The 21640-nt window shown below is 42.1% G+C and overlaps 1 protein-coding gene across 2 annotated transcripts in view; it reads right to left on the bottom strand.

The window, feature by feature from the left end:
• Nucleotides 1–21640, bottom strand: part of LOC115463743 (TNFAIP3-interacting protein 3-like) — a 152224-nt gene that overhangs the window by 33382 nt on the left and 97202 nt on the right. For both annotated transcript variants that reach the window (XM_030194486.1, XM_030194487.1), the window contains exons 8-10: nucleotides 16474–16657; nucleotides 5929–6002; nucleotides 921–998 (exon numbers count right to left, since the gene is read on the bottom strand). In XM_030194486.1, the coding sequence (XP_030050346.1) occupies nucleotides 962–998; nucleotides 5929–6002; nucleotides 16474–16657 (295 nt within the window). In that variant the 3' untranslated portion in view covers nucleotides 921–961. The remainder of the gene's footprint in view (nucleotides 1–920; nucleotides 999–5928; nucleotides 6003–16473; nucleotides 16658–21640) is intronic.

Here is a 21640-nt window from a genome sequence, read left to right as displayed (position 1 = left end):
GTTGGCCAGAAAACCAACAGGATGCTAGGAATTATTAGGAAAAGAAATGCAAAATAAGACCAAGAATATTATAATGTCTCTATATCGCTCCATGGTGCGATACAGAGTACACCTTGAGTATCGCGTTCAATTCTGGTCACCGTATCTCAAAAAAGATATAGCGGAATTAGAAAAGGTTCAATGAAGAGTGACCAAATGATAAAGGGGGTGGAACTCCTCTCATATGAGGAAAGGAGGGTAGTGCTCTTCAGCTTGAAAAGCGACAGCTGAGGAGGGGGGATATGATTGAGGTCTACAAATCCTGAGTGTGTAGAACGGGTAAAACAATCTATTTTTCACATCTTCAAAAAAATACAAAGAACCAGGGGACTTTCAATGACATTACACAGAATACTTTTAAAACAATGTTGGAAGCAGAATACTGGTCTAGATGGACAATTGGTCTGACCCAGTATGGCTATTCTTATTTTCTTATGAAGTTCAGGACTGGAATGCTGTATTGCTAATTTTTTCACCCATCTCTGATTTCTACTGGATAAATTATATTCTGGTCAATATTCAGCCTGAGGCAGCCATTCTTGAGAGCCAGCTGTAATGGGCAGAACCATATAGGGGATTGGGCAGGTAGGTCCATGGGGATCCTAGGAGTGGGGGGAGGCGGGATTCTGGATGTTCCAGGAGTGGAAAGGAGGGATGGGGATCAAGGGGTGTCTGGATATTCCAGGGCTTGGGAGGGAGGAAGGGGGATCAGAAGGGGATTCCTGTTTTTCCAGGATGAGAAGGAAGGAGGGAGGATTGGCAACTTCAGGCTGGTACCTGCATAGCTAAATGAATCAAATTTAGGTCTACTATGTATGTGGCCCTATGCACCTCTCTAGTCCACTTAAATCATTTTGATTATCAACTGGATTATGTTTTACCTTCTAATCTTTTCAGTAGAGTAGAGAGCTGTGGTAAGGAGTTAAACAATATTCAGGGCCTGTCTGCTATCTTCTGATCTAAAGAAATAAGAAATAATCTTTATTAGCATTTATTCTTACAAGATCTGTGGGTGAATAAAACCCCTCATAATAACAAAAATGGTGCTGAATGCTGCTATTCTCATAATTACAGGAAAATGTACTGCATTGAGGGAAACAGGTATGGCTGACAGAATAAATATTCATGAGATGCAAATGGATGATGGCCCTGTGAGCGTAATGTTGCTCAAGGCCAGGATTTTTGAACTAGAGCATGAAGGAAGATAGAGATTGTAGTAGTCTACTCAGTGGGCGCAGCCAGACATCGGGTGAGCACCAAATTTTTTCTCTGCCTTCTCCATCCCCCTCCCACTCCCCCAACAACGTCCAACTCCAAATATAACTCCTTTAGCTAATAAGGATCCCCAATGTCTGTCAGCTAAGATTTTCTCCAAAGGTGGCCAGAACTCCCTTTTACCATGTTTGGCAGGCAGCAGCAACGTGGCACCCCAGGCATGCTTAGTAGTCGGCTCAAGGATGCAGAGCTTGGTAGAAGGGAGTTCTGGATGCCTTTGGAGAAAGTCCTCAGCTGGCGATGCTTGGGGATCCTCTCCAGCTCCAGCCAAGGGTCAGAGCTGGTGTTAGACATGCTGTGACTGAGGTCAGAAAATAAAGGAGGGCCTCCCCTTCAATCACCCCATCTGCCAGTACTTTCACACCAACAGACCCTCACCAAATACAAAACAAGAGAATCACAATTAGAAAATAAAAATACAAACATTGGAACTCCAAGTGGCCTAGTGGTTAGGGGTGGTGGACTTTGGTCCTAGGGAACTGAGGAACTGAGTTCAATTCCCAGCTCAGGCAGCTCCTTGTGACTCTGGGCAAGTCACTTAACCCTCCATTGCCCACCACATTGAGCTTGCCATGAGTGGGAAAGTGCAGGGTACAAATGTAACAAAAAAAAAAAAAAGACTGCAACATTGAAGAAAGAAAAAGGGAAATGCATTTCCTTTTCTAGTGAACACAATACAAAGACATCTGCTATGTACATTTCCCAAAGCTAACATATTTCATTTAATAAATTCTAAATAAAATGGAGTCACATGCTAACGATTTTCCATTTCTTATGCTAAAATGCTGTAGACCAGCTTGTTGGACTAACTTTTTCGGTGGGCCACACAGCCTCGCATTTCAGGACACATCTCGGGATGAGAGACAGAGCTATGCAGCTGCCAAAGTGCAGATTACCCATGGCAACTCTGTCACGCTCTGTAATATTTGGAGGCGCTCAGGGCTTTTATACAGAATCTGCACTGACTTTTACTTCAGCCCAGTTATAGTGCTGCTACTTTGGATCTGTAGCTGCTTCTCTCTTCTATTCCTCAGCGGCAGCTCTGTCTGGTGAAGGTCTATGTCTTTTGTGTTCCTGGATTCAGTGGTTCACTTGGCCTCTCTGGCCGCTCTTATTTTGGCTTTTCAATTGTCCAGAGCTGGGTGATGTTTATATTACTCTTGTTTTGTGTGGCCCATTTGTTTGCCTAGTTAAAAAACAAAAAAACAAGAATTTTTAGGGTCTTTGGCATTTTGATTTCTGTATTGCCACTATATTAGTTTGGGTAGGGTGTGGAGGGGTTGTTTCTTTGATGGTGCTCTGGCTTTCTTGGCTAGAAATGATTCTTTGTGTCATCTTTTTGTCTTACAGAACTAATTACTTCTCAAACTCAGTCTTCCAGGTGAGTATTATTCCTGTTTGAGGTTTTTAGTCTCTACATTTAAATGTCCATCTGTCACCTCCCTTTCTTCTCTTGGGTCTTTCTTGTTATTCTCCATTTCTTCTTCTTTCTTTAGTTGGAGCTCTTACGTTTTCTTTCCCAGGTTTCTCTGCTCAGGAACCTGCCTGACTAACAAAACAACAAGGCAATACCCTAAGCTAAGCTAGAACTATCATAAGCAATTCTTATTAAGTCCCTATGGTAACTAAGCAAACAAATGGCTAATTCAAAAGTCCATTCTAGCCCACCCAATTGAATTTCCTACACTCAGCACAACAAAGTGATCTCACTCAGTATTTTGCTCTACTTTTGCATCAAGAAGTTGTCAAAAGTCAATAACTTGCCACAGAACTGAGTTCAGTATTCATAAATAATCAACACCCACACTGATATTAACTTTCGCTCAGTATAACACAGGGGCGGACTGACCGTTTGGGGCCCAGAGGCTCTGCCCGGATGCCCGCCATTCTTCCGCTGTTCTCCCCCTTCCCACACACTACCTTCCTGCCGCGGCCACCACTGCTGCTGCTGCTGCTGCTGTTACAGCAGTGGCGGCAAAAACAGAAATAAAGATCGCGGAGCTGCACTGTTCCTCCTGTTCGCGGCTACCGGTCCCGCCTTCCTCTAACAATTTCCTGTTCCGGGGCAGAGCCGGTCAGCTGCGAGCGGGAAGGGAACAGTGCAGCCCTGCGATCTTTTTTTTTCTATTTTGCCTCATAACATTCAAACATACTTCCCTGAAGCTTAAAACCATGCGGCGCTTCAAAAAAATTAACTAATTCAAACATTCTCTTCCCACACATTCATTAATTAGTGAATTCTCACAAAAATACTTCTTTTATCTCTTGACGGTTAGATGCTATCATACACACGTCTTACTCAGTCATGACAGCCCTCCAAACTGACTAACTTAGCAGTATAGAATCCTGCCTGGACTCTGACAGAACCCTGAATACAGCTCTGTCAAAGTTCTGGGCATGCTCTATGTTAAAAAAAACCCAAAAACTCTTACACAAACTTTCTTCCAAGACCTAACAGTGCAGACAAATAAAACATTATCCCTTACCCTTAAACAGATGTCTTCCTTTGCAACACAGCTGCTCAACTTCCAATCTCCCTTGCAACTTCTGCTGCATGGCTCTGCTCAAGCCAGGAGCCCGGGAGCCATCTCAAACCAGCTCCCAACGCCATTTCCATGGCCACCACTTCTTCAGCCACGTCCTAGTCCAGATCTGCACTGCATCCGGCTCCAAAATCCACAAGAGACTCTTCTTAGCACTCCTTGACTCTCCCAGCACAAACCACCACCACAGATTCCCACCAGAACCGGCCCAGCTCTTCAAATCAGGTCAGCTCGAGTACAGGCACGATCTTCAGTGCCTCCATGCATGCGCAGAAGCACTACAAGCAGGCCCAGCTCAGCCTGCCCTCTCTTCCCCCTACAGCCATCACACATGCGGGAGACATGCGAGCGCGCACCAGCGCACAGACTGTCTCTCTCCCCACATGCAGCAGGCATCCCGTCACCATGGGCACTCCCCTGGCTTCTAACAGTTGCTCTGAGTTCTGGCCGCTCTGCAGCACCGACGGCTTCAAGGACCACTCTGGCTGCCGCTCTACCATCACCACTTCGGTCCTCTCCCCTGCAGACCAGAGCAGAACCAAGCCTTCCTGACCCGCAGCACCCACAAATGCGGCACCTGTGGCAACATTCCAGCCTGGACCTGCCCTGCCACAGCCTCAATCCAGCATCAGCCCCAGACCACAGGTATTTAATTTTTTTTTTTTTTTAATTAACCCACTGGGTTACAATCCTCAACTCTAAGAGACTGATGAGAGGTGCCTGTGACCCAAGTTCTAGATCTCTCAGTTCTGGTTTGTGACAGGATCCTGGCACAATGAACATTACCTATCTGGTGTGTTCCAACTGAAAAAAGGTTGAGAATCATTGCCCTAGAGTCTCAGTAGCATTTAGAAAGCAAAACAAGGTGTAGATCTTTACAAATGTATACCCCAGATGCACCACTTAACTTCACTCACTGGCCTTCAATTTCAGTCATTGTAGTGGTGACTCTCACTCTTTGGGATAGGAGAGCATCTTTCTTGGGGGGGGGGGGGGTGAGAGTGAAGTCTCCACAGTTGTAAGAATGTTTATAGTAAAAGCTGCACAGATTCTAGATCAATACAGGCATGTTGAGTCTCTCTGAAGATATTTGAGTTGAATACAGGTGAAAAGAGAACGTTGCTTTCAAAGCTACTGGACAGAAGTTGCAGCGAGCAAGTTTGGGGTTTCTGTATTTAAAAAATGGAGATCTCTGACCCGGGGGTTGGGTCAATAGTTTACTCACAATGACTAAGGGTGTGTAGAGATTATAAGGTTAAAAAGTTACATTCTGAACTAGGGAATATGAGCTGAAACACTCCAACGGGACTAAAGGGAATGAGACACATGCAGGATATGTGACCTGTGAGAATAATGGATACATGATCTTTGCAGATGCCTCAGTTACTCTGCGCAAACAAGTCACAGAATGTCAGCACAGCACAAATATACCAATACAAGTTGTGTAACGGAATTAGGGGTCCGCTGAAAGTACATAAAATTGGTGTTTATCAGCATTTTCATGGAGCAAGTGCCATTGGTTGGAATCTTTTCCAGCTGAATCAAATACATACATTTATGCACCTGAGGAGTTGTCAGCACAGAAAATACATAAAACAGAGTGAGAAGCCAGGGCAGGTAAGGGGAGAAGAGAGTACTAGGAGAAATGGTTTATTTATTATCAATAAACACTTACACATATGTACATATATTATGTAAATAGATAATAAGTTATGGAAAAAGTGAAATCAGCAAATGCTAGCTGTGCAGATCCCAAACATTCTTGATGTGCAAATCATTTAAAGACCAATAATATTGCTGCATTCAGGGCCGATGTTAGAGGGTACAAACAGGACATTTGCCCTAGGCCCCCATACCAGAAGGGGCCTCAAGCCTGCCCGAAATTGAAGGCGGCACAGTCTGCTGGCAGGCTTTGGGAGCCTTTTGCAAATTTCTGCACTGTGCTCCAGCATGTCTAACACGGACCCTGGCTACATGGTACACTGCTGCTCACTTTTACACAAATCAGTGCTTTAACAGTAACATACACATACTACAATATAAATGAAAGCCACAGAAACTGGATACTTACCCTTTTGGGGGTACTTGTTTTCTGACCAACTCTGCCCACTTGTGTTTTATATTTTCAGTGCTAAACTTCCTGCCCTAACAAATAAAGATGCAAGGTAAAGTAAATAAACAAAAATTGAGCTGTCTAGCTCTTGACTATGCCAGTTATCTTCTTCACATCTCTTTCTCTATCTTACGTAGTCAGAACCATGGATCTCTGTTATATACTAACAGAACATTTAAGAATGCGCGTGGTGTGAAAAAACTCACGCAGGGAGCAATTCTATAACTGGATGCCTCAATTTAGGTATTGTGGGGCCCTTTACATCAAATCGTCATTACCGCCTGGCTAGTACATGCGCCTGATGGTAATTCCGAGTTTGGCAAACGCTGAAAACCCATAGCAGAAAATAATTTTCTATTTTCTACTGCGAGGGCGTTCCTGGCGGTAATCGGCAGTTGGCGTGCGCTGGATGGCTACCGCATGGGTAACGCGTGAGCCCTTACCACTAAGTCAATGGGTGGCGTTACAGGCTCAGGCTCTAAACAGACGTGCGCTGGTTTTAATTTTGCCACATGTCCATTTCCCAGCCCAACCCCCTCAGCCTTTTTTCCAGCTACGGTGGAGAAATGGTCCAATATTCAAGATTATATTTCACTACTTTCAGTTATTATAGTTGTACAGCATGGGTTACAACAAGTTACACAACAGCAATAATACTGTACCCAGGAGTTTCTGGGAGTGTAGGCTGGGCAGAGAATGGGCAGAGTTGCATGTGTACTTATAAAAATGTGCGTGTGCATGCATAGGAGGTAATTCTGTATCCATACACCTATAATTAAGTTCCCAGAGGGCACCTGGTAGGGCCCTATCCTATAAAGGAAGTAGGCATGTTCTTTTCTTTAGAAAATACTAGTGTGATTGGATATATATGTGTGTATGTGCTGGCATAAGAATGCTTGCCTAGCTTGTAGGAGATATGTGTGTGACTTATGGTGTTCTATAGGCTATGGGCTAGATTCTATATATGGTGCCTGAAAATTCCATGTGGAAAATCCAGGCGCAGAGTGGATGTATTCCATAACACACAAAGATTTCACAGACGCCCATGCCCCACCCATGGCCATGCCCCCTTTTCAACTATGTGACTTAGAATTTACACATAAAACTAAATAAACTACAAAAAGGAGGTAAAAAAACCTCACAAAGAGTCTGATCCAAGATGGTGTCGAGTTAAGATGTGGATATCGCACTCGGAGAGAAAAGTTTCCTGTTTAACTTTTTCTTTGGATTATTATGCCTAAGAGAAAGGGGAAAGTTAGAGGAGGTTTCTCCTTACTCTCGAAGGACCCCAATCGACGGCAACCTCCGATTAGGGACATCACGATTTCTGTACACCACAGGGCGTTCCGTTGCCCGAAGCCGAGAGGAGCACAGGCTTGGAGAGTGAAGTTTCACTCAGCCCCCGAAGTCCGCGTCAGGCTCACGAGGTGGGAAACAGCGCCGGGGGAAGTCCCGCCCAACAGCCGGAGAGTGAGGCTATGCAACGAGGAGAGGAGAATTCCCCCGGCGATTTGGAAGCGCCACAAATGGAGAGTACTCCAGAAGAACTGAGCCTCACTTCCACTCCCAAAGGCAGCAGTGGAAATATCCTGGAGCAACACTCTGCCGTGCAGCAAATGGCTGTAATGCGGCCAGACCCAGAGATACAACTCCTGCCTTTGAAGAAACCATCAACGGTAACGTTGGAATCTCTCTGGGGGGCAGTGGAATCACTGCATAAGGCATGCCTTAATTTTGTGATGTCTTCGAATGTAAATGCTGTGAAAATTGATTCTTTTCAAACTGAATTAGCCTCACAAGGGACAAACTTAAAAAATGTGGAACTTTCTGTAACTCAGTTAAAAGAACAGGAAAATAAACTTCTCCAGAATGCAGACCTGGTACACAGAAAAATTGAAAACTTAGAGAATGGGGCAAGAAATTTAAACCTGAGAGTTTTGAACTTTCCTTTTCTTAAATATACCCCATTGAGAGATTTATTTAATAAGTTTCTTAAAGATGTCTTTAAATATTCTGAATATAATTTCCCCCCAATACAAAAATTGTATTTATTGCCTAATCGTGGTTTAAAAACAAAAGACCAATTACCTCAACTCAAGCTTCTGAAAATCTGGATGTTTCTGCTCTTTTGGAACAGTCCCAAGAAGATATTGAATTTAGATCTACATTATTGGTGTCTTTTGTTTTCCTTATGAGATAAGAGGCATTATTGAGACAATTTTAAGACAGATATCAATAACTTTTATGGGGAGGAAAACGCAGATATTTCCGGATGTATCCAGAACTACGCAAGAAAGGAGGAAGAAAATTTTACTTCTGAGACAAGAGACAATACAATTGGGGGCTAAATTCCAACTGAGATTTCCATGTAAATGTGTGATATTTTTGAAAATAAGACATACCATTTCTTTGAGCCAATTCAACTTACATCTTTCTTAAATGCAAGGGCTCCAAACCCCCCATAGATATCTAACGTTGGACTTTGAAATATGAAGATGTAACACACTCGACGCTTTATTTTTTTAATATATGTTTCTTTAAATGTAGCCTTTATCCTTTTTATAAGGTTTACGTAAGTCAGCCTCCCACTTTTGAGGACTATGTATAAAGGAATTAATTTTGCTATCTTATGGGTACAACCATAATGATGATGTATATTTCTTTGGAACTTTTCACATATTTCTTGACAAAGTTTATCTTCGGAATGTAATTGAACATTGAATAAATAAAGAATAAAAAATTAAAAAAATTAAAAAAAACCTCACAAACCGTGAGACATAAGCAAAATGAAGTGAGGCGAATCGAGGGAGGGGTACAAAAAAAACTTTAGTTGAAATACTAAAAACCAACCCGACAAGGCCGTGTATTGGCCCTAAGGCCTGCCTCAGGGGTCTTGATCAATCTGCATAAAAAATAAATATGAGAATATTGTTCGTAGTTTGAAAATAAATAAATACAAAATAAAATTATTAATCAATAAACATAGTGAAATTGAACAAACCATTTGAATTATCAGTGAGAATAAAATATAACGAATCATTTATAATATGAATAAACATTTAAAATGTGAACAAATAGTGAACAAATGAAACGCATGGTATGACATACATATACATGTTGTTAAATTTATAAAATAAATATTGTATCTTTACAAATACATTTTTTTTTAAAGAAACAGACAATAATTTATATATATATATATACATAGATAATAGAAAGGATCACTATAATCAAACAGAAAAAATTATTAAATGTAATATTTATACAAAGAAATACATAAATGCACATAATGAACAAGTATACAAAAAAATCTATCTACTTATCATTTCTGTAGCGCTATAAGGCATACGCAGCGCTGTACACCATACACAGAAGACAGTCCCTGCTCAAAGAGCTTACAGTCTAGATAACACAGGTAAACAGACAGAACATTTAAGGGTAAGGGAATAAAGAGGTGAGGATAAAGGACAGGGTAAGTGAGTTAGGAGTCAAAAGCAGTGGTAAAGAGGTGGGTTTTGAGTTTGGACTTGAAAACGGCTAAAGACGGGGCCTAGACGTACAGGCTCGGGAAGACTATTCCAGGCGTGAGGTGTAGCGAGATAAAAGGAACTGAATCTTGAATTATCAGTAGAGGAGAAAGGGGCGGATAAGAGATTTATCTACAGAATGGAGTACTCGAGGAGGAACATAGGGGGAGACAAGAGTGGAGAGGTACTGGGGAGCGGCAGAGAGAATGCACTTATAGGTCAATAGGAGAAGTTTGAATTGAATACGGAAATGGATAGGGAGCCAGTGAAATAACTTAAGGAGAGGACTAATGTGGGCATAGTGACTTTGGCGGAAAATGATTCGTGCAGCAGAGTTTTGGATTGATTGAAGATGAGAGAGATGGCTAAGAGGGAGTCCGGTGAGAAGTAGGTAACAATAATTAAGATGAGAGGTGATAAGAGTGTGGATAAGGATTTTGGTAGAGTGCTCAGAGATGAAGGGATGGATTTTGCTGATGTTATAGAGAAAGAAACGACAGGTTTTGGCAATCTGTTGAATGTGAGCAGAAAAGGAGAGAGAGGAGTCAAAGATGACCCAAGGTTACGAGCTGATGAGACAGGGAGAATGAGAGTGCCATCCACTGAAATAGAGAAGGGGGGAGAGGAGAGGTAGGTTTAGGGGGAAAGATGAGGAGCTCGGTTTTGGCCATGTTAAGTTTCAGATGTCGTTGAGATATCCAGGCAGCGATGTCAGATAGGTAGGCTGAGACATTGGTCTGGATGCTGGTTGAGATTTCAGGGGTAGAGAGGTAGATTTGGGAGTCATCAGCATAGAGATGGTATTGAAAGCCATGGGAAGATATCAGAGAGCCAAGGGAAGAGAAGTATAGATGGAGAACAGGAGAGGACCGAGAATAGAAACCTGAGGTACACCGAATGGTAGAGGGATAGAAGTGGAAGAGGATCTACCAGAGTGTACACTAAAGGTGCGAAGCGAGAGGTAAGAGGAGAACCAGGAAAGAAGAGCACTGGAATCCAAATGAAGATAGCGTGTCAAGGAGTAGGCTGTGATCAACAGTGTCAAAAGCAGTGGATAGATCGAAAAGGATGAGGATAGAATAGAGACCTTTGGATCTGGCCATGAACAGGTGGTTGGAAACTTTAGTAAGTGCAGTTTCAGTTGAATGAAGAGGGCGAAAGCCAGAATGGAATGGGTCAAGAACAGCACGAGATGAGAGAAAGTCAAGACAGCGGTGGTGAACGACGCGTTCAAGTAACTTGGAGAGGAAGGGGAGGAGGGAGATGGGTCGATAGTTGGAAGGACAGGTAGGGTCAAGTGAAGGCTTCTTCAGGAGCGGTGTGACCACAGCATGTTTGAAGGCATCAGGAACGGTCGCAGTGGAAAGAGAGAGATTGAGGATATGACAGATAAAATGGGTGAGAGTAGGAGAGATGGTGTTAAGGAGGTGGGTAGGAATGGGATCAGAGGAACATGTATCCTAGAACATGGTAATGAATTAGAATAATGAATGAATAGATAAATAATTGTAAAATTAAAAGTACCTCAGATGTTGCAGTGTAATATTATACACCGAAGAAAATATGCACACAATTGTTGTTAATCAAAAACTCCGTTAGTCTATATATGAGTAAATAAATCAAAACAAAACATTTACGGAATAATATTTAAAAGTAGGGTATCATAATTATCAAAAACCAGTTTTACTAGAAAATATATGACTAGTGCACGTGAATTGTGAATGCTGCAAACAAATCCTACAGTTGATCAGAGAGATTTTATGTTGCTTCCGTGAAAAGCTCTAAATAAACGTGCATTGTTAATACAATATGTCTTGGTGATTATGTAATTATATTACAGAAACAAGAAAAAGTGCATGAAAACCAACTATTTGTATAACGTTAATGTAATTAAAGAACGTATTGTGTATAGTGACACATATATACTAAGCCATGATTGGTAGAAAAAATGTTGTCGTCATTTTTAAAAAAAGGCCCCAAAATGCGTTATCAAAAAGTGAACGTAATTGTTCTCGAACGATATGAAGTAGTATAAAACCATAAAAAGTAAAACAATATCAACTTATTCACATATGTTTATGTGAATGTCTCATTGCACATTGGACGCTATTTTTTAAAGGATATCTTAATATTGAAAAGAAATTATGTCTAATACTGTGGCTTAAAAACCTAGCGTAATTGTGAAGTACATAGGAATAATAAAATGCATGTTTTTATATTTATATTCCCTTTTTGAAAATTCCATGTGAAAAAAACAGGCGCAGAGTGGATGTATTATATAACATGCAAAGATTTTACAGACGCTCATGCCCCACCCATGGCCATACCCCTTTTCAACTATGTGACTTAGAATTTACACATACCACATAGTGAAGATACTTACCTGTAGCTCCAATGAATTCCAACTTTTGGACCGGAGTGAGATGGGACTTGGGGTAATTGATTACGAACCCCAGTAGTTCTAACACCTGAATAGTTATGCACATGGACTGCTGAGCGCCTGCCTTCGAGGTGCTCTTCACCAGCCAATCATCGAGATAAGGGAACACATGTACTCCCAGTCTGCGTAGCGACGCTGCGACCACCACTAGACACTTTGTGAATACTCTGGGTGCAGACGCCAGACCAAAAGGCAGCACACAGTACTGAAAATGCTGAGTTCCCAGCCGAAATCGAAGATACTTCCTGTGAGCTGGAAGTATCGAGATGTGTGTGTAAGCATCCTTTAAGTCCAGAGAGCATAGCCAATTGTTCTCTTGAATCATGGGAAGAAGGGTGCCCAGGGAAATCATCCTGAACTTTTCTCGAACTAGAAATTTGTTCAGGCCCCTTAGGTCTAGGATGGGACACATCCCCCCTGTTTTCTTTTGCACAAGAAAGTACCTGAAATAGAATCCTAGCCCTTCTTCCCCTGGTGGAACGGGTCCGACCGCTTGGCCTGTAGAAGGGCAGAGAGTTCCTCTGCAAGTACCTGCTTGTGCTGGGAACTGTAAGATTGAGCTCCCGGTGGGCAATTTGGAGGTTCGGATTCCAGACTGAGAGTGTATCGTAACCGGACTATTTGAAGAACCGACCGGTCGGAGGTTATGAGAGGTCACCTTCGGTGAAAAACATCAACCTCCCCCTACTGGTGAGTCATCTGGAATGGTCACTTTTACTGAGGCTATGCTGAACTGGAGCCAGTCAAAAGCCCGTCCCTTGCTTTTGCTGGGGAGCAGAATGGGCCTTAGTCACATGCTGTTGACGAGAACGAGCGCGCTGGGGTTGAGCCTGGGCAGGCTGCCGAGAAGCAGGAGTGTACCTACACCTAGAGTAGGTATAGGGGGCACTACTCCTCCCTCCATAAAACCTCCTAGATGCAGTAGCAGAAGACGCCCGGTGGGACTCGATGTGCCCCGAGGACTTGGTTGAGAAGGCCTGCATTAGAGAATAATGCCCGTTCTGCCACTGACTTTTGCTGGTGTATTATTGATTGTGTAAAACTCTCTCCTTTGGGTGGGGATCATGTACAGTCTTTAATGTATAGAAAACAATACTGGATACACTGCTTACAATGCCTTCCCCCTGTGGGTTTGAATGTTTGTATTGAAAGGCAGGCACTTTTGCAATTGGATAGGTAGTAGCTGAGGGGATTTCAGGATACCCACAATGAATATGCATGAGATGGATTTGCATAGAATGGTGGTAGTGCATGCAAATTTATCTCATACATATTCATTGTGGATATCATGAAAACCTGGCCGAGTGTGTCCTGAGGACTGGGTTGAGAACCTCTGTGTTAAGTTAATGTATTTGTATTTATTTTTTAATTGAATTTTCATAGTTACAACAAAGTAAACAATACAAAAGTGAAAATTGCTGGGAGTGGAAGATTTAGAGAGTTTAAGTAGTTTAGCAGGTGTCTAATATGCTTTGTGGAGTATAAAAACATGAGACAGTGTAATGGCTGTGGACATAGTGGGCCTAAGGGATTTTGACCATAGTTTGGTCCAGTTTATTATTATATCAGTGGACATATCTAGTGTCTTTTCCCATTTTTTTTTTCTATTAAGTTATTGGGGTTGAGTTCTTTTGCTTGAAGATTTCTATAGATTTTGGAAGCCATTTTTATTGAGCTAAGTAGAAAGTTAATCCAGTGAGAAAAGCTAAAATTTGAAGGTTTAAATTCAGAGTTATTTAATACAGTGGTAAGAAGCTGAGTAAGGTGGGACCAATTTGAATGTTCAGAGTAAGGTAGGTTGTATTTTTGAGTTAACAAATCAAATGGAATAAACTTATCTTTTTCCATAAGTTGTGAGCCTGACTGTATCCCAGCTAATTTTCAGGCCTTCCAATTTAAATAAGAATTTTGAGTCTTGATTGAAGTGTTATACCAGAGTGTGGACCATTTTTTCTTTAGTTTGAGCTTTCTTATGAGATCTTTTAGCATCAGTCTTATCAGGTCTTTTAGTATAAATGAGTTTTGAGGATATTGAAATTTGTTCATGGTGGGCAAGAGTTGGAGGTGGTAGGGTTTCACTACCCAGTCCTCGGGACACACTCAGCCAGTCAGGTTTTCAGGATACCCTCAATGAATATGCATGAGATTGATTTGCACAGAATGGTGGTAGTGCATGCAAATTTATCCCATACATATTTATTGTGGATATCATGAAAACCTGACTGGCTGAGTGTGTTCCGAGGACTGGGCTGAGAACCCCTGTGTTTAGTTAATGTATTTGTACATTTCTAATGGGTGATTTTTGTATTGCAGAATGAATGAGTGCTTGTTGAAACCCAGATGCAGAGCTGTTACTGGGAATGTTACTACTTTTTGAGTTTCTGCCAAGTACTTGTGACCTGGATTGGCCATTGTTGGAATCAGGATACTGGGCTAGGTGGACCATTGGTCTGGCCCAGTATGGCTATTCTTATGTTCTTATGAAACATGATCATGTTGGTTTTCTGAAATAAAATATGAGCAGTTATTTTTATTTATTGCATTTGTATCCCACATTATCCCACCTTTTTGCAGGCTCAATGTGGCTTACATAGTTTGTTAACATTGTCATTGCAAGGTGACAGTTACATTTAATATTGTGCAGAGGTTAAATAAGGGTAGAAAGAGGAAGGAAAGGATTGCTTAAGGTAGTTATATTAGGTGAGCTATCTTGACTGAGTGGGTTGTCGGGTGAATTGGTGTGGCTATTAGTTCTCATTGTATGCCTTGGTGAAGAGATATGTCTTCAGAGATTTGCGAAAGATCATTGTTTCGTCGATAGTTCTCAGGTCTGTAGGCAGTGCATTCCACAATTGCGTGCCCAGGTACGAGGATGTGGTAGCATGCATCTGTTTGTACTTTAGTCCTTTACAGCTGGGGAAGTGCAGGCCGAGAAATTTGCGGGATGATCTTGTGGCATTTCTTGGAGGTAAGTCTACGAGGTTTAGCATGTAGGTTGGGGCGTCTGAGTGAATGATTTTGTGAACAATCGTGCAGATCTTGAACGTAATGTGTTCCCTAAGTGGGAGCCAGTGGAGCCTCTCTCTTAAGGGTTTTGCACTTTCATATTTAGTTTTTCCAAATATGAGTCTGGCGGCAGTGTTCTGGGCAGTTTGTAGTTTTTTGATAGTCTGTTCTTTGCAGCCCGCGTATAATGCGTTGCAGTAGTCCAGATGACTTATTACCATTGACTGTACCAGAGTACGGAAGATGTATCTTGGGAAGAAAGGTTTTACTCTTTTAAGTTTCCACATGGAGCAGAACATCTTTTTTGTCATATTTTTCACGTGGTCATCGAGAGTAAGGTTTCGATCAATGGTGATTCCAAGAATTTTCAGGTTGGCATGATTAGGTAAGTGCTGATATGATAAAAAGTTTCTTTGTACTCATTGTAAAAATTGTTTTTTAAGTGGTATATTCAGTGATATATTGAGTGATGTACAAGAGGAATTTTAGAGCAAATCTCTGTATACTTGGAGCTAGCCTTAAATTACTTCATATATGATTACCCCAGAACTCGAAAGTTACTTCTCTCCATTGATTAAAGAACTTCTTATAGTACCTGCTTATAATGTGAGCCTATTCTCTGCTTTGAACTTGATGGTTAAGTGGATTATAAATGCCAGAATTAAATTACATTAAAATTAAATGTTAGGCAATATCTGTGATATTTATTGGTAGTGTTTTTTTGAAGAACACTGTTTACAGTAGCACTTCTGTTTGGATGTTTTATGTGGCCTTTATAAATTAGTAAGCACTTTCCAAAGAAAGCATATTGGCTTAATTTCAGCAGGATCAAACTGACTCAGGAAAGGAACATACACAAATCTATACATCTCATTTGTGCAGGTCCTTTTTCTGTGAAACTTACATATATATTTTTGGAATTTTAAAAGCATTTGTATAAGTACACTCTCTGCCCCAAGCCTGCCACCACCTGGAATGCCTTTCCAATAAGCACCTACACTTATAAATGAATTTGCCATACATGCCACATGGAATGGAGGAGTGGCCAAGTGGTTAGAGCACTGGTCTTGCAATCCAGAGGTGGCCAGTTCAAATCCCATTGCTGCTCCTTGTGATCGTGGGCAAGTCACTTAACCCTCCATTGCCTCAGGTACAAACTTAGATTGTGAGCCCTCCTGGGACAAAGAAATATCCAGTGATATTGAGCTACTACTTGAAAAAGGTGTGAGCAAAATCTAAATAAATAAATACACGTGTTGGGCAATTTTCAAAAGCCCTGTTTATACATAGAAATGCAAAAATATAAGCCCTATTGAAAACAGAACATTCATTACAATAAGTTAATTCTAAAGCATGCTATGCAACAATTGCCAAGTCACACCAGTCCAAGTGTGGGACTGAGACAGTCACTATCTTGGTTGTGCATATTTTGCCAAAACAAAAGACAGCATTAATAGAGAGAGCAGAACATGACTTGAGACTGTTTCATAATTCCACTGCCACAAAATAGTTTGTAGGTAAAGTAATTACCATTTTACAGGATTTCTCCCTCTTCTTTTTATGACTTCTTGCACTTTGTTCTCTGGGTGACTGAGAAGTTGAAGAGTGATCCTGAAACTCTGTCTTCCTCTGTCCATGATTTCTTTTGTAGAATCTGAGTTCTTTTTTTCGTTTTTCCAACTGGTTTTGCAAGACTATACATTTATCGCAGTGTCTGAAAGCAGATAAATAACAAATTATGGCTGAAATGTAATATATAGATTTGAAATGGCATTAGCTAGCATACATAACCATTTATTCCCCACCGCCTCAAGACTGACCACAGGAGGTCACTATTAAAATATGTGTGATGAATTGTGGATTATTGAGCTCTCTTTACATGGCTACCAAGCTTCCTGAATTTTGCTCAAGCTTTATGCATCTACAAAGGTAGGAGATCGGGCAATTGCAATGTCCAAGACCCAGCCTCCACTATTGGAAGGAGGCCAGGAGTACTTACAGCACAGCCACAGCAGAGAAAAGAAGGTAAGCATATACACAGTCCAGTTCAGGCTGAGCTCAGGAACAAAAAGAGCTACATAGGTGGCTGGGCCTGCCACTGAAAACCAGCCATATGGGTCATGAGAAAAGAAAGCAGGACTCCTGCTACTAAAACAAAGAGTTCAAGCAGAGCAAGCTTAACATTGGACAAACTAGGCAACTGCCAAGACAGCAGCTTCCATGCAGGTGATAAAGTGCATCTGCAGAGAAAACAAAGTAATAGGTTCTGACAGCAACTCAAAGAACCATCAGCATGTACTTCATAGGCGTAGTTTGACTGTTTTATTTGGGGGGGCAAGGGATGGGGCGGAGCATATTAGCATATTCATTTGCATATATACATATGCAAATGAATATGCTAATATGGAGGAAGGAAGGGAAAAAGCTGGCTTTTTGGGGGAATAACCATAATGAATATGTATGAGATATCAAGCCAGCTCTTTCTCCCTTCCTTCCTTCTTTCCTCCTTACCCAGCACTCCCTCTTCATCTCCAGTAGTATTTCCTGACCCCCCTTTCCCATACCATACCAGTGTTGACCTTAGAAATGCATAGGCTCTATATGTAGATCCTTCAAGAGGTAGTGTGTCGTGATTTAGGCTCTACACCCTTTCTGATGTTTTGGTGCCACCTCAGTAAGGCCAACACACAATCTCTCCACTGCAAAACACTATACACAAACTTGTACAAAAACACACTCATATTCTTACTAAACCATAACAGCACTAATTCCAAGGACAGACTCAGCATGCAGCAATACCAGAAAAATTGAAACTTACATGCAAAATATCACAGATACACATTTCCAAAAGCTGACATATTCCAATTAATAAATTCTGAATAAAATACTTTTTTCTACCTTTGTTGTCTCATCATTTAGTTTTTCTATTCGCTTTGGTCCCAGTGTCTTCTGTTTTATGCAGTGCCTTCTTTATGCAGTAGCCCTGTCTCTACCCTTCCTCGAGTTTCAGTATCTGCCCTCAACGTGTCCCTCACCCCAATCTTCATCCTGTTATTCCTGTGTTTTTTGTTAATTCTCCCCTCTTCCAGCACCCTCTCTTTCTATTTCCTCCTTTCTATACCGCACCCTCTCTCCCTATTTTCACTCCTCTGACCAGTATATTCTCTTTCTCTCACCCTCTTCTGTCCAGCATATCCTCCTTCCCTTACTTCAATCCAGCATCCCTCCATGTCCCCTTCCCTTCCATGTCAGCTTCTCCATTATATCATTATTTCTCCTATGTCCAGCATATCCCCTCTTTGTCCCCATCCCCATACAATGTCTAGCACACCCCCCCATCATTTTCTTACCTCCCCATTTCCAGCATCTCCCCTGTCTTCTTACTCACCCTATGTCCATCATCTTCCAATATCCCTTTTTCTCTCCCAGCATTGTCCCTGTATGCCCTTATCCCCTCTCTGTCCAGCATTGTCCCTTTGTGTCCCTGTCTCTATGCTCCCTCAATGACCACAATCTCGCTTCTCTGTCTCCCTGACACTCTCTTTTCTCTTCCCTTCCTCCTACCATCCATTCTCCCTTCTTCCCTCCTACCAGCTAATCCACATCTAACAATCCCTTCTCCCCCCCAATCCATCACCTCTTCCTCTGTTCATCATCCCCCCCCCCCAAAAAAAAAATATCCAGCACAGCAGACCTGCACCTCTCTCCCTCCATCCTGTAGATCCTCCTTCTGCCCTCCATTCACCCCTACCCACATGGTTCCATCACCTCGCTCCTCCCAAAGGTGCAGCTGAACAGTACCTCCATTTTTCTCCTTTTCTCGCCCCCCCCCCCCCCCATCCCGGTTCCAGCGTCTCTCCTTTTTCCTTCCTCCTCACTCACTTGCATTGATCGCTGCCGGTAGCGGCACTGCAGCCAGCCAGCAATAACAGCAGTCTGCTTTGGACTTCCCTGCTACACGTCCCGCCTCCTCTGGTACAACTTCCTGTTCCGCATAGGCGGGACGTGTGGCAGGGAAGGCTGAGGCTCCGAAGCAGACTGTTGTAATCGCTGCAGTGCCACTACCAACAGCCCCTGGTACCGAAGTTGAAGCGGCGAACGGGCGGCCGGCAGTAGTAAAGGCAGCAAGTAGCAGACAGGCTCGACTCCGCTTTCCTGCTCTCTCTGCGTCCCGCCTTCCTCTGATGTCATTTCCTTTCGGGCGAGACGCAGAGAGAGCAGGAAAGCGGAGTCGAGCCTGTCTGCTACTTGCTGCCTTTACTACTGCCGGCGACCCGTTCGCCGCTGCGGGTCGTCGTCGTTTGGGGGGGCAAAGCCCCCCCTCGCCCCCCCCAGTCTACGCCCATGATGTACTTCTACTATAGGAAGGGAAGCCAATTGTAAAATAGCCAAATAACAGAAGAGAGGGTTCAAAAATACACAAAAGGAGACAGCAAAAAAAAAAAAAAAAAAAGCACAAAGGAGCCCTCAAGACAGGCACAATGTAGAGATCTTTAATGCCAAAGACCCGACATGGGACATGTTTCAGCGCAGAAATGTGCCTGCCTCAGGGGTCAAAATAGTATACTCTTTGATAGAAAGTGAAGTTCAAAGTAATCCTCCTTAAAACACTTCAACGTCGGACCCGAGGAGTGTGCTTTTTTGCTGTCTAATTTTAAAATATCTACCTGGATTGATGTGTATTTATCTAGATAGAAAGTTTTTTAAGGTGTCCTCAATACATGGAAACATTGACTAATGTAGGCATATAAAGACCATATGGACTATCCAGTCTGCCCATCCATGCCACATGGAGTGGAGGAGTGGCCTAGTGGATAGAGCACTGGTCTTGCAATCCAGAGGTGGCCAGTTTAAATCCCACTGCGTCTCCTTGTGATCTCGGGCAAGCCACTTAACCCTCCATTGCCTCAGGTACAAACTTAGATTGTGAGCCCTCCTGGGACAGAGAAATATCCAGACTACCTGAATGTAACTCACATTGAGCTACTACTGAAAAAGGTGTGAGCAAAATCCAAATAAATAAATAAATAAATGTGTACATATATAACAAAGTTGATGCTTATCTGTGTGATGAGTGTTCTTGGATGAGTGTTGTTGTGATAAGCATGATTATTGAGTTTAATTCTGTAAATCCTGGGGGGTAGGGGGTCAAGGGGCATAAAGAAAAAACTGGAAGAGGGTACAAGGCTGAAGGTTTGCCTAGGGTGTCTCCACCCTTTCGCCAGCACTAAATTCAAATTATGGGTTGAGGAATATTAACACAGTAACAGTCAATGATGGCAAATAGAGAATATGCACGGTCCATCCACTCTTCCCAACAAGGCGGCCAGAGCCACACCTGCCACCCTGTGCAGGTTACTCTCCTTCATGATTGAATACTGGCATCACACCAGGGCAGTTGGCAATTTGTTACCATGCCTATCACATAAAGGTAGTTCTATATGATGCCCTAAAATCACAACACCATGCCACTAGAGAAACATAACACCCACGCTCATACCAGATTATATGAATGTGATATAAAATATGCATACTTGATCCTGGCCTGTCTTTGCCATTTTTAGAACACACCATAGAAGTCTGCCCAGCACTAGCCTTACTTCCCAACTACTGGAGTTACTGTTGAAACACACTCCAGCCCATGTTGATTTGTCTTGCCATTTTTGAGATACAAACAGTAGAAGTACGCCTATTACTGGCCTTACTTCCCAACTTTTAGAGTAGCTGTCAAAGCACTACTTCTGTCAATCATAACACACCAGCCATGAGGTCATTTAAGTGTTGTTTTGATTTCATCCTCTTTCCATATAGGGACTCTCTATGTTTATCGCATGCATTTTTAAAATTGTGTCACTGTTTTTGTCTCTACCATAAACCACCAGGAGGCTATTCTAGGCATCCACCACCCTCTCCATAAAAAAAGTATTTTCTGATATTACTCCTACGTTTACCACCCTACATCCTCAATTCATGTCCTCTAGTTCTGCTGCTTTCCCATCTCTGGAAAATATTTGTTTGTATGTTAATAACTTTCAAGTATTTAAATGTCTGTATCATATAACCCATATCCCTCCTTTCTTCTATGGTATACATATTGAGGTCATCAAGTCTCTTCTTATATGTCTTTCGGTGCAAACCCCATACCATTATTGTCACCTTTCTCTAAATTGCTTCAAGTCTGCTTCAGTGCGTATGTCCTTTATGTTCTATATTAGTGGAACAATGGGAGTGGACAAGAGGTGAGGGCAGTGGCATAGCTATGACTGAATGGGGCCCCAAGCAGGAAAATGAAGATGGGCCCCCTATAACACCATCTCTACCAAGGTATTGGAGACTACGGCAGGAGGAGGAATCCTTCAGAGCTCCAGCAAACACACCCTGCAAAAAGCAAACACACTGCAAGACCTACATAGAAACCCTGTCATAGTAATAGAAATTGAAATTAAAATGCAAGATATCAGAGATATGTTTTTCCCAAAGATGACATATTACAATTAATAAATTATAAGAAAAATATTTTTTATACCTTTGTCGTCGGAGCATTGTTTTGGTCCCAGTGTGTTTTCTGCTTTTCTCTGTTTTTATGTAACTCTCTTTCCAGGGTCTCCTGTCCTTTTGACATTTCTTCTCTGTCCTCCATCTTTTCTCTGTGTCCTTATCCGTTCTGTATGACATCTTCCCTTTATGTCCCTGTCCC

Source organism: Microcaecilia unicolor, chromosome 2 (genome assembly GCF_901765095.1).
Source record: "Microcaecilia unicolor chromosome 2, aMicUni1.1, whole genome shotgun sequence".
Lineage (NCBI taxonomy): Eukaryota > Metazoa > Chordata > Amphibia > Gymnophiona > Siphonopidae > Microcaecilia > Microcaecilia unicolor.
This window is presented reverse-complemented; position numbering and strand designations above follow the sequence as displayed.